Here is a 14,190-nt window from a genome sequence, read left to right on the forward strand (position 1 = left end):
CCATTTTAATTCCTCTGGTAGCCATTTTAATGTCACCTGGCCGCCATTTTGTAAAATGGCTGCCACGGCCCTCAGAGGCTAAATGTGTGGTGGCCAAATATCCAAATCGCTTCATAATATGTCTTTCTACAAGTGTGCCAAATTTGGTGCTTTTATCACTTGGTGCACAATTCTTTTGAATATTTGAGCTGTGCGGCGCCACTACAAGGTGTTCGAGATAGAGCAAAATGGTTTCAAGACTTTCGGTGGGGAATGACCTCAAGATTATGCATACAAAATATTGTCATCCTCGCTCTCAAAGTTTGGGTGGTCGTATGATTTTTATGTCAAAATTCGAAATTTTCTAAGTTCGTGACCTTGTGACCTTGACCTTGTGACCTTGACCTTGGGACGAAAATGAAAAATCGAGCTCCGTGGGGCTATGCAGGTGCCATTGGGCTAACCAAATACCAAAATCTCTGCCAGATTCGACAAACCCCTCAGAGAAGAAATTTTTTATGTCAAAACTTGCAATTTTCTGAGTTTGTGACCTGTAATCTTGACCTTGGGAAAAAAATGAAAAACGAGCTCCGTGGGGCTATGCAGGTGCCATTGGGTCACCAAATACCGAAACCCCTGTCACATTCGACAAACCCCTAGGAGAAGATGCAAATTGAAATCAGCTACCCCTAAAAACACATGTTTTTTGGGCATGGCTCCACCCTAATGGGCGCACCATGCCCATTTTCAGGAAAACACAACTCGATCATGATATAAACCTCCCACCAAAATTTTGTCAGGATCAGATCAAAACCCATGGAGCTATGCTCGGGACAGATAGACAGACAGCCAGACAGACAGACAGACACACAGCCAGACAGACAGACAGACACCCAACAATAACGAATATAGTGGTCACTTATTTTGTTCGTGAAAATATTTTTTCGTGAACCAATAAAACTAAGTATAGAGAGGCGAGCAGATTGAGCCGAATGAACCATGCTGGTAAATAATGATTCGCTCTCCTTCCCAGTTGAACTGACCTCTTCTTAGCCATTCCAATGAGCCTTCTTTGTGTTTGCTCATTCTGTCCAATTATTTTTTACACCCCCTTTCTCGTGTGTATGCATGTGTGGAGTATTTGTGGTTTGATGTTTCACTGGTCAAAGTAATACAGGGAAACAATTAATAAACATTATCATTGCAAATGGATGCATGGGATGGACAGACAATCATTATTCTAAGAAAGATGTAGGGATGGTTTTAAATCAGGGGTGGAGAACCTCCGGCCTCCGGGCTGTATACGGCTCGCGAGACCGTTTGATCCGGCCCGCGAGGAAATTCATAATATGGAATAGGCAAAGCCGAGAAGCGAACGTAGAATTCTTCTTCCATTCACTTCTTAAATATATCAAATTAAACAGTCTTTTGCTATGAAAAAATAAATATTAAGTGAACATTACCTTCACAACAACAACTACACCACCTAGAACAGGATCTCATCTGAAAAAAAATTCCTCAACATTAGCTTCACAACGACAACTACACCGCCGAGAATAGGATCTCATCTTAACAAAAAATACTTCAAGCGAACGTAGTATTCTTCTTACATTCGCTTCTGACTTTACCTATAACTTGTTCACAACTGTATACGCAATTTCCGGTTACTTCGGCCTGGATTTGGGATCAGCGATCAAATAACGTAAATCACGATTAAAAATTATTTTTTGATGATGTGGGAGATATCTTTATTAAAATCAGTGGAGGAAATATACACCATGTCTGATATTATTTGGATCTTTCATGTCTCCGACGATGCCTTTATCTCCCGGCATGCATCATTCTCCATGACAAAAACCGGAAACAAAAAATAACCAGAAGCAACAAAAAAACAAAAGCAAAAGGGTCATAGCCAACCACACGGATTCCAAATTGCCATGGTATTGTGTTGTTGTTGTTTCCTATTCTCTCATGTGCACACGTTAAGTATGAAGCTCACTTCATTCGCTAAAAAAAACAAAAGCAACCTCAAAAATACAACACAAAAAAAACTCCAGACCGATTATTTTTTCCTAAAAAAATAAATTAAACGGACAGCTGTCATCTGTCTATTTCACGTTCAGGGCCAGTGAATGCAGCACGTGCGTACCGTAATGTGTGATTGCGTAATCTCATGTCATCATTTCATTCAGACTATGCAAACATGGCGACTAACAAAAAAGAAAGGAAGATGCGGAATGTCGCACTTTCCAAGAGAAATGGGCAAACGATTATTTCTTTGTGGAAGTAAAAGGCAAGCCAGTCTGCCTAGTTTGTCGGGAAGCGCTCTCGGTGATGAAAAGGTCCAACCTCGAATGTCATTACAGCTCGAAACATGCTAAACTGGACGAGTTTAAAGGACAAATGCGCTTGGATAAAGTTAACGCTCTTCGGCAGAGTTTTGGTGCTCAACAAGCAGTCTTCATAAGACCACAATCTGACCGAGACAACAATACGCACGCTAGTTTTGTGGTGAGTGAGCTAATCGCTAAGAAGCTGATGCCGCATTCAGAAGGAGAATTTGTGAAGGAGTGCCTTGTTGCCGCTGCGAAGCTGCTCGCACCGGACAAAGTAAAATTGTTCCAAAGTGTCAGTTTGTCTCGAAGAACTGTCTCAGATCGGATTACTGAAATGGCACAAGATACTCAGAAAACACTGGACACCGTAAGAGATTTCCAGTTTTTCTCTCTGGCCTGCGATGAGACAATGGACATAACAAACACCGCCCAACTAGCCATTTTTGTGCGGGGGATTACAGCTGAGTTTGATACGAGCGAGGAGTTGCTGTCTTTGCTAGCCATGCACGGCACTACCAAAGGTGAGGATTTGTTTGAGCAAGTTGTTTTGGCTATGAACAAATTCGAACTGCAGTTTGACAAGTTAAGTGGCCTGGCCATGGATGGAGCCCCAGCCATGGTTGGCGCGCAAAAGGGATTGACTGTATTGATCAAAAAAGAAATGAGTCGTCTCAGTCTCGATCCAAGTGAGTTAGTTGTATGCCACTGTATCATACACCAAGAGAATCTGTGTGCACAGTCCCCGAAGCTCAAAAATGTGATGACAACTGTCGTTTCCACCATAAACATCATCAAAAGCAGAGGGCTGAACAGCCGCCAGTTCAAGGAGCTACTGAGTGAACTAGAGTCAGAGCACGGAGATCTGGTTTGCCACTGTGAGGTGCGGTGGCTGAGTCGCGGAAATATGCTCACACGGTTTTACTCACTGAGAGAAGAAGTGAAACAGTTCATGGAGATGAAGGGGAAACCTGTCATGGAACTCAGTGATAGCAAGTGGCTGTGTGATTTGGGCTTCATGGTGGACATTACCAAGTACCTGTCAGAGCTGAACGTCAAGCTCCAAGGTCCCAACCAGATTCTCAGCTCTCTGCAATCAAATGTGAAATCATTTGAAGCTAAACTAAAGCTGTGGCAAGTGCAACTGGAAAGGGGAAACACTGTCCACTTTCCCACTCTGCAACAAAACCCTGCTGTGACATCTGAATATGCTGCTGAGTGTGCAAACCCCCTCCAGACATTTGGAGAGAGGTTCCAGGACAAGAAAAGTAAACAAAGGGAACTGAACATATTCGCCACGACGTTTCATGTGGAACCAGCTGATGTGCCTGACAACCTACAACACGAAATCATTGAGCTGCAAAGCAATGACGAGCTCAAAGCTCGGTACAACAACCTCCCTTTGCTCGAGTTGTACAAACTGTATGTACGTGCTGAGGATTTTCCCATTCTGAGGAGACGTGCACTGAAGTTTGCATCACTGGTTGGGACGACCTACAGCTGTGAGCAGTTCTTTTCAAAACTGACTCTTGCAAAGACTCGGTTCCGCTCAAGACTGACTGACCCAAGCCTGCAAAACCAGCTACGAGTAGCATCATCATCACTACCACCTGACACCAAATGCCTCGCCAAAGAGAAACAGTTCCAGCCATCGCATTAGGTGAGTCCGATATATGTGTGTTCAATAATTTTGCATGGCCCTCGAAGGATGTTCTAAAAATCGAAATGGCCCTTGACAGGAAAAAGGTTCCCCACCCCTATTTTAAATGATACCTTATTGTGATTGTGATTTACATACATTTTGGCATAGCTCCAGTATATGCTTTCGAATCTTTTAAAAAAAAGTTATATCATTACATATTTCTGTACTTTAAATAAATGTATTTACTTGCTGGAGAATTTTATTTTTACTGCACTTTGAAACATGGTATCTTGTTGATTATGTGTGAAAGCACTTTGCGTTAAATCGTCGAACTGTTATCGAATGGGCAGCAACAATAACATGTTGAGCATTATGTATGATTACAATTATTGTATAATATTGTTAGTAAGTATCAAGTTTAATCAATAGTTTTAAAATCGTTGCAGTAAGACTTGTACTTCAGCTTTTGGATAATTATATAACATAAGTAATTCAGCATACCCCTTACCACTGTGGGGGAAAAATTTATATTAATGGATTTTAAATTGTAACAAATGGAGTTTCAGAAATGTAACTTTTATGCTGCAAGTTGATTTGGCTGTCATTTCTGGCCAAAAGACTTTTGCCCTAAATGATAAGAAATGTGTTGTTCTGGAGCAGAGTGACCGAGCTGATAAATGAACCTTTGCGTAGAAAATGTACGAAGTGGCTTTTTGTCTAAAGGACACGTCTGCAGTCTGGGTGAATATCCCCCAACCTCTCTCTCATGGAAGTATAAAATGTTTTGAAAGGCACATTGTTCTGAGTGCAAGCACGTGGGGAAGTATAGTTTCTCAGTGGCTTGTACTCCTTGGAACTGACCAAGTACCAAGTTAGAATAAAACTCTCTGATGTAATGTAGAAGTGAATTGAATTGGGTTGGTCTAACTGTTAACTAAAGTAAGAATAAATGAAATAGAACCAAATAATATTGCAATCAAATGGGGATTCTTAAGTTCATTGTACACGGGTGAGAAGTGTATGGTGTATAATTAGGAAATAAGTTGTTTCACAAGGAAGGACTTGTGTGGACATCAGTTTTATCAGTGTCGATAGGGTTTTTGTAGGATTTTATAATCAAATCGGACAAACGTTAAACTCTGTCTGAAGTCAAATAGGATTCCACAATCGGCCAGTTAGAATCCTTCAGGAGGACAACGATCACAACAAGGTGGGTTTAAAAAAATCCACATCACCACCATCCTTTAGTGAGTGGGTTTAGTGATATAGTGCATATAGTACAGTAAATAAAAGCACACAGTGTAATACGCATAGTAAATAGTACTCTGCCTGATCGGATCAATCCAAGGTGGAAGGTAGAAACATGAAACCACAATTAAAACATATATATATTTTGGGGTCACTGGTGTAATGGGTTTATTTAAAACTCCAACCTCTGAGCAGGGAGCAGCTGTTGTTTATCTCACATGATCTCTGCGTCAATGATCGGATTTATTGGGGAGTTTTGCAGGAAATAATTTAATCAAAGAAATAAACTTATTTAATTCCACAATGATTTCTACAGCTGAGGAATCCATTGTATATTATAGCCTTCAGGTAATGAGTTAATGGGAGTAATTAATTTGGGTCATTGTACTGAGGCAACTGAGTTAATCAGATAATTACTCTTCATGACATGATTGATGTGGTGGTGGTGGTGGAGGATGGTTTTGGATGTGGACTGAACAAGGGGTTTGAAGGGGATGGCGTGAAGTGGGAGTTGGGATGCTAAAGGATGACGAGAGGGGTTTGAGATGGAGGAACAAACGAGTGGATTCGGCCTTCAGATGAGGGAAGTTTTCTCTGGGAATTATGGGGTGTGAATGGTAAAAATGGCAGGATCGTGAGGACTGAGGAGTTTGTGAGTTACTTTTTGGAAGTTAAAGGGGAGAGGGACCAGTGATGGATGGGTAACTGGAGTTAAATGAGGGTTGAAATGTCATAATGTCATTTCAAAACTAAAGGACACAATATCAACTGGTAATAATTCTGGAGTCGTTTCCTCTTCCTCATGCAGATAATGTGACCAATTGTGCTTTGGTGAAATTGGAAGAAATTTAAAAGAAAGGCGAGATGAACATGATAGAGTAATTAGGCTTGCAAAGGTAACACAGTCAGCTACAGCATGTCATTGCCTGCAATTTGGCCACAAATTTGACTTTGATGGGACCTGTGTCCTAGACACGACATCCAACAAACGACGAGAAGCATGGGTGATATGACACTGGAAGCATGGCAGGTGTAGAGCCGAGAGGGTGGTCTAAGTTGGGAGACTGTGGACATCCCCACACAATACACACCTTTGATGCAAATGGCAACACTGGATGGTGCAAACAGCTGGATAAGGTGAACAAAAAAACAACAGCACTGAATCTCAAGCAGCACACCTGCATGTATACAACACTCAATGAGAACCCGTGGTGTAGTCTATGTGATACCCGGGTATACGCCGTACACCCACTAAGAAAGCTCCAGAATTTCCGTATTCCCACTTAAAACTGTGCAAGGATACGTTACGATATAGTATTGTGACAGAACTTTCAGTTCATTGATTTTGTTCCCACATACCGGGTAGAGTATAACTGCAATAAAACTAGAATGGGCACTCGTAGAGCGCATACCTTCGCCGCAGCCACTAGTTTGAACATGGCATGAGAGTGAAATGAGGAACTAAAATTCCACTAAATCTGCTCGGGAATTTCGCAAATTTAAAGTCCATGATCCGGATTTTGTGAAAGGATTTTGTTATTAGAACTATTACGATTATGACAATTTTAGGTGATTCGTTGTCCCGAGTGCCGAACTCTGTAGCATGTAGGGTCGGATTCGGTCGAATGTCACTGACCACGCAGACACGACCTGGATCAAGTAGATCATGTTTTCAAATCCGAGCGAGGACAAAAACGTCATTTTAATTGGCGTCTAATTAAACAAGAAAGTAAAACTCCTTTTACTAAACCATGAGCGAAGCTATGTGCATATCAAACTATACCAAGTCTCCTTAATGAAAATTTGTTGTATTTTACTTAGTAACCAAGTTTGGTAGGGCCCTTATGGCCCTTGTTGCATCAACAGACACACAGTTGAGAGACAGATATATTCTAGTTTACACCCAAACTTCACCAGGAAGTGTTGGGGTAGGGGCGAAATGGTGATAAACAACAAACGACTGAGTTATTACGTGTTCAATATTGTATTTATTATACTTGACGGAACATGGTGATGACATAGAACACAGACAAATATGGAAATGTATGAGATTACAGTAGATAATAAGAGACTAACAAAAGTTGGCAAAAGATACATGTTATTTAGTTAGATCGACTCATGAAACGTTATGTTGAAATATTTGAAATGGGAACAACACATTTTCGGTGATCGCGAATGTGCCACAAATGCGCGAGGAACAAAAAAAATCATATTTCGAGGGAGACACAAAGCATGTTGTGGTCTGAATAGTACGTGTCAACGACATCCACGTGTACGGCGACTGGCTGGTTGACGTATACGTGGTCCAGTAGAGATCTCTGGTCTGTCGTTGGCTCGGTCACATACTGGTGGAACCCGTGTTGTGCCATCAGCTGTAGGATATCCTTTTCCGGAGCACCAAGCAGGTCAAAATTGAAGTCACCCAGAATGACCGTCATTCGTTCTGTATTTAGTGCCGTCAGGAAAAGTTTAAGTTTGAGCCTGGTGTTGGCGCAGTGGTTAGGGCAGCGACTTGGGATCCAAAAGATCCTGAGTTCAAGCCCCGTTGGGCCACTGAATGAATACACCAGGGGTTGACTCAGCCTGTCATCCTTCCGAGGTCGGCGAAATGAGTACCAGTGTACTGGGCCGGTGTATACCCCAGTTAAAATAGGTGTACCATGTCCCTGTGTCGTAAGAGGCGACCAGGGTTGCGTCAGGAAGGGCATCCGGCGTAAAACATGTGCTAAATCACTATGCGGATCATACGAATGATCCGCTGTGGCGACCCCGAACAGGAGCAGCCGCAAGAAGAAGAAGAGGAAAAGTTTAACTTTATCTTTGAACGCCGTTTGACTCTGTGATGGAGGTCTGTATAATGTCACGATATTAATTGTCCTGTTGTGGACAAAGACGGATACTCCTTTGTGTTCCAGATCTGAGAGTGTCTAAACTTGCTGGATGCATTTTTTCCGGTGCCATAATCATGATGCCACCTCGGCTGACACCATGGTCGATGGGCCTTTCAGCTCGGAAGCACTGCAAGCATTTCTTCAGCATCTGACATTGTCCGATTTGTAGTCCATCATGCAGAAATGTTTCGGCGAAACAGAAAACATCCATCTTTAGCATCACTGGATCCTTCTTCATGTCGTCCAAGTGCTGAAGATAGGATCTGACATTAAGGAAACTGATGTTGAGACACCTGTTTGTTTGATAATGGGGTCTTGGAGCATCAATTTTCAGAATGTTGGTGAGACGGTTCATTTCTTGCTGAACAGCAGGATTAATGAGGATGCTACTCACATTAAATCCCCAAAAGAAAAGTCCCTGAATTGACTGGACACGGCTCATTGCAACATATGCCTGGCCAGGCATAAATTTGCCTCAGCCTTGCATCGTCACAACGATTTGTTCAAGCGGTTTCCCCTGAACTTTGTGAATAGTGCACCCCCAGGCAAGTGTGAGAGGGAACTGAGATCGCTTCACCTCCACCGAGTGTCGTGCCCTTCCAGTAAAAAATTGAACCTGCTGTCTCACGATCGGGACCGCGTCTGGATAGCGTTGCTTGTACTGGCTCTGGGCAATTGCGTCCTTGCCGACTTGCCGACCTTGCCGACTGTCAAACCTGACGAGAATGGTAGTCACCTGATCTCCTGTCGTCTCTATTGCAAGGACGGTTCCACAGACGCCATTTGCCAAACCGTCAGACACGTTAATGTTGACGGTGATCATAACTCGTGCCCCTTTTATCACCATAACGACTTGTCTGAGTCCTCCAGTGTCAGATGCTTTGTGGACATAATCACATCAAGTTGACCAGTCCTGACGTCCTTCTTTTTATCAATGGCCTTGATTTCATATATTGGAGACCTTGATTTCTTGATATGCATCATGTTGTGGTTGACTACTTCTTTGTTCGTCTTAAAGACGTGTAAGGCATCAGCTGGATAGTCGGGGTCGGATGTGGTGATCACTCGATTTCTGAGTAGTTTAATGTCTTCCTCGTTACAGGACGCTGTTCTGACCCTCATGAGCAAATCAACAAACCGCTTGTCATCTTTTTGTCTCATGCTTTCGGTCAACTGGATCATGGTGAAATTTTCCTCCCAGAGTAATCTGTGTAACCTGGCGTAACAATCTGAGAGAAGTCCAAATACATGATCTTGGCCAACGGTTTGGAGTTGAAAGAGATCTCCAATGGCAAGAATGCTGACGTCTCCAAAACGCGAGTTAGCATCTGATATGCCTGTGATGTCTTGAAGTCGCCGATGGATATGATATAGGAGATCTGCTCCCACCATTGACACCTCATCTATAATGAGAAGTTTGAGCTTCCCGATGCGTGATCTGAGTGAGTTAAGCTTCTCGCTGCTCGCGGGCATATACTCTCTCTTACTGCGTGGACCACATGCAAAACTAAAGGCCGAGTGTAGTGTCATTCCTTCGATACCGAATGCAGCCGTTCCTGTGAATGCTGTGAGAATAATGGGCAGCTCGTCAGGCTCAAAGTGCCCAGACAATGGTTTCAGTAAATTCATTGTCTCTTAGTGCACAAGCTTGATGATGTGGCTTTTCCCGACACCACCGGGTCCACTGAGGAAAACCCTGTAGACTGGTGGTGGTGTCTCAGACTTCAGAGCGAGTATCATGTCTTTGCACCACTTGCGATGCATTTTGATAACTTCCATTTGTTTTACATTCAAGGTCCTCATCATGTTCCTATATTCCTCAGGTGTCATCAAGATCTTTCCAAGTTCTGCGGTGAAGCGCGCATGCAGTTCGATATTCGTTGGACGCATTTCCGGAGCCAGATCAAGGTTTTCTGCCATGTCCGCTTGCTCAACAAAGCGTTCATTCACAATGCCTTCGTCTTCTTGTTGTGCCTGTTCGTGTTGTGCATTAGGTGCCATGGCGTCCCAAGCATGTTAAGGAGGCCCGTATTCGTGAAGGTCTTGGAACGCTTGCTCGATTTCACCGGCGTTGTGTGTGAATTTATGAACGTTGTTTTGGACGACAGCTTGAACTTGCTGGTACCTTTCTGTGAATGATGCACAATTTCCCTTGAGGTCTGCCTCTTTGTTTCGCCAAGGATGGTATAGCATCAACGGATTCCTGTATTTAGCATCTCCCTCATCTTTCTCTTGGTGGAATCTGATTACACAGGGTTTACGTCATTTGCGCATTTGTCCAAGACCATTTTGTAACTGAATTTTGGTGTTGGCCGCACTGGGATTGTCATCGACGTCTTGATCATCATCATCATCATCGGACAGGACTTGTGGCTGGTGATCATGTCCTTCATCAACAGTGGCGTGGTAGTGTAATTTGCCGGAAACTCAGCCAGCGACATGTTCTCAAGAATATGTGGTCGAGCTTCTTACCTGTCAAGAAGAGATGTGCAGTAGATGTCTTCAGAATCATTGTCCATGTCCATGAGTTGCACCCGAGGTTTCAACATAGCCACTCTTTTTTCTTTTTCGACCGTTCGAGTGGATTTTTTGAGTGGCAGAGAAAGGAGTCTGCATACTGCTTCTTGAGCACTGACTTCCCTATTGTGCAGTAAGGCTGAGCCAACTTTTCTAAGTTTGTCCTTGACATCCTCTCCGCGACATTCATCCACGACTGCCCTCAGCAGTTCGCCCATGGCTCTTTCACTTTTCAACATGTAGCTGGTGACATACATGATACATGAGTATGGATCAATAATGAATTGGAGATCCATGTTAGCTCTCCATGTCCGAAGAATATCCGGGTTGTATTGATTAACCCATGCGTCCTCCGGTTGACGTTTCAAGATGATTTTTTCCCCGTCTTGCTTACTGTCAGTGCTTCTTCATATTGCTGTTCGTCAACGTGGGCTTTTTGAAGCAAATTTGACAGTGTGATGTCCCGAGAATTCTCGGGTTTTCGAGGGCCTGCTTAACTTTCTGAAGTACTTCTTGCGTTTCACTGATCTGCCTTGCTGCAATGACTGGATCCTCCTCAGCTTGTGGCTTGGCAATGACTGGATCCTCCTCAGCTTGTGGCTTGGCAATGACTGGATCCTCCTCAGCTTGTGGCTTGGCAATGACAGTCTTTTGGCTTGGTGGGTGAGGAAATCGGAATCTACAGTTTTGCCCTCTTCTGCAAGTGGCTGAGTGTGAGTGTCTTTGTAGAGATGTGACAAGTTCACGCAGTTCACCATCATTTTGTGGGATAGAACACGACTGGTAGCGATCAATAAACTCCGAGACTTCATCATCCGTGTTGACGCCAATTTTTGGGGCGTCCTTAATCCAAAGGATTGTATGAGCGTGTGGAGACGCGCGAGCCTGGAATTCTATACGTTACATGAAATCTTGAAGTTCTCCAATGGGATTGCTTTTCGATCCAATAAATTCCTTGAAGAATAAATCCAGTCTGTGTTGATACTGTCTTGCTGTTGTGACGAGGTTATTTCTTAGCCATTTGCACTCTCCTCCCAAGCCATGTTGTTGAAATCATCATCACTCAGAATTGTGCCATATTGTCTTGCTATGCTCTGGATGACTTCTGGCCATTGCATGTCGGCGGCTGAGAGAGTCAGGAACCAAGTGGGTGTGCCGAGCTGCCGTACCATTGCGAGTAAATCAAGAAGTATTGTCTTCCAGTAAGCAGGAGATCCACGCACATTCTTAAGGAATCTAAAAGTGTTGTCTGTACGGATCATTGCTTGTACATTCTCAGAGGCTTTGAAAAATCCGGCATTGATTCGTCGGTCATGAAATGTCATTCCTCGCGTTTGTCTCATCGAGATCTGCAAATCATCGCGAATTTGCTTGGATTCAACCGTGTATTGAGCAGGAAGCAAATCGTCAATATCCTTGGCAAATCATCCATCAACATGCAGTAGCCTTTGGTTGAAGTACTTTCTCGGAGTTATATTTTTTGGCCTTTCAGTTGAAAGTCCCCCGCGACCAAATGGATATTTGGATGGATTTGCAAGTTCCTCGAAAGACTCATCCAGCAGAAAGGCGCAAGGCTTTTCATTCTCAGCTGGAGCAACACAATATGTTTTGTCCGCATTTCCGTCTTCCTGGAGAAGTGTGTCGACCTGCATTCCTCTGAGTGTGGTGCTATCCTCAGAGTGAGCAGAAGCTTCTCGGTCTTGTTCGATTCCGGCCGAGATGTCATCTTCTGTAGCATTGTTAGTGGTAGAGTTTTGGAGAGCCACATCATGTTGTTCTCCAATCAGGCCAATTGTAATGGTGTTGTCGCTTCTGCTGCCTCTCGGGTGAATGTCGTGCATCCAGTCTGGGGTAATGGTGTTGAGTACTTGGATATTGATGTTGAGCATTTCGGCCACCGCCTGGACCGCGACGTTATCAGCCCCTTCCCCGGACCGAAGTCCTGCAACATATCTGGCGAATCTTCTACTTGGTGATTCCTGTTGAATGGGAGTTTGACCGTCAGTTATCGCAGGAATGAAACTGGCAAAGGTTTTAGAAGTTCCATAGTTCTCGAAGAATTGTACAAGCTGATTCCTTATTTCTGATCCACTTGTTGACTGTACGCCGGCATCTTGTAAAGAGACTGAAACTGCGTGAAAAAAACAGTTCCCATCTGATGGAACATTCACGATGTCAAGATGTCGAGATCTTGCTAAGCTCCTGAGGCCTTGAAACGTATTTGGAATGGCAAGTGATGATGTTGTAGGGGATTGCACATGGTGTATAGTCGTTTCTTCATTGAAAAGCATGGCTTCCCATAGATCTGCGTTGTCCTGTTCCCATATTTGCTCCCATTCTTGACAAATGGTTACATTTTTGTAGAGCGGATTGTTCTGTTTTAGCCATTGTAGAGCCAACATCAGTTTTTTTGGTCTGATGTATTCTTGCATGTTGTGGCCTTTGTATGCAAGTTTGTGCTTTAGTTTGAGTGGGACAACCTCGGCGTCCTGTGGCAGTCTCGGAAGCAGAGAAGTGACTGTGTCAATTTTTGACGGCACGTTTACGGCACTCCCGTGAATCGACTTTTGGCCTCCCTTGGGAAGAGCGACAATTTTCATAAAAGGAATCCTTTGGCTGATGAGTCTTACTTCAAACGGCCGAAGATCACTCAGCTCCGGAGGGACATCATCAAGAGCCAATCCGTTTGCCCATGATTGCGTAGGAACTTGACCTTTCTTTATTGCGCATTTGCAGGTGGTGCAAATCCACGATTTGCCGTGAGTTTCTAGATTTCGAGAGCCTTCCACAATGTTTTTGAGCGCTTTGTCTACATACTTGTCACTGTTAATTTGTGCAACAGATGTCCTGTACATAAGGCGGTGACAGGAGCAGCACGCATAAATCGGTCCCTCTTTTATTTTGGTTCTGAAACTTTCAGCGCATTCTGCAACAGTAGGTTCAAAAGAGGTTTTTAAATGCCGCCTTCTCTTTGTAGTTTCTCTGTTTGAGATTCTGCGTTGATCTGTCTGTTCAGGAGTTTGTACTTCATACGTATGTTGCATTCTTTGTCTCATTGAAGATCTGCGTTTGTCCGTCTGTTCTTGGGTTTCAGCTTCAATTTAGTTTTGCATTCTTTGTCTCATTGAGAATCTGCGCTTGGCTGTCTGTTGTGGTGTTTCCATTTCGTAATGTGTACGCATTCTGTCTCTCTCAGTTGTATTCCGTGACAATGCCTCCTCTGGTGTTTGTTGCAGACGATATTGTTTGACAGATTTGCGGACACGTTCTCTGCGTTGTTCTTTGTCATCATGGGATTCTTCTTGCTGTGGTGTAGTCTGCGGGCCTGCGGGGAAGGGCGTGGTGGTGTGGGAGTGGTCGGAGTGGTCATCATGTCTGCAAGGGATATAAGGTGTGCGCGCCGCCTGAGGCGTTGTAGTAATGCTGGAGTCGTCCGGCTCGTGAGTGTGCTAATACGCAATAAAGGAGAGCCACGGGCAGAGTACGCTCGCGCTCGCGCTTGTGCACCACAGCCCGGCTCGACTGTTCCTCCGCATCGTGTCTGCCTGCTAAGCATCTTCTATTCAGTACAGCACAGTTG

General features: G+C 43.8%; 2 protein-coding genes across 2 annotated transcripts in view; one reads left to right on the forward strand and one right to left on the reverse strand.

Annotated features, from left to right (window-relative positions):
* Positions 1-2,313: 2,313 nt before the first annotated feature.
* On the forward strand, positions 2,314-3,972 carry LOC147035350 (general transcription factor II-I repeat domain-containing protein 2-like). The gene has a single exon (XM_085866736.1). It carries the CDS (start codon positions 2,314-2,316, stop codon positions 3,970-3,972), a length of 1,659 nt encoding a protein of 552 aa, XP_085722862.1.
* Positions 3,973-13,506: 9,534 nt separating this feature from the next.
* Positions 13,507-14,190, reverse strand: part of LOC147035351 (extracellular calcium-sensing receptor-like) — a 35,218-nt gene continuing 34,534 nt past the window's right edge. The window contains exon 5 of the mRNA XM_085866976.1: positions 13,507-13,536. Within this exon, the coding sequence (XP_085723102.1) occupies positions 13,507-13,536 (30 nt within the window). The remainder of the gene's footprint in view (positions 13,537-14,190) is intronic.

Source organism: Eptatretus burgeri, chromosome 1 (genome assembly GCF_056783735.1).
Source record: "Eptatretus burgeri isolate ZD-2024b chromosome 1, Ebu_testis_v1, whole genome shotgun sequence".
NCBI lineage: Eukaryota > Metazoa > Chordata > Myxini > Myxiniformes > Myxinidae > Eptatretus > Eptatretus burgeri.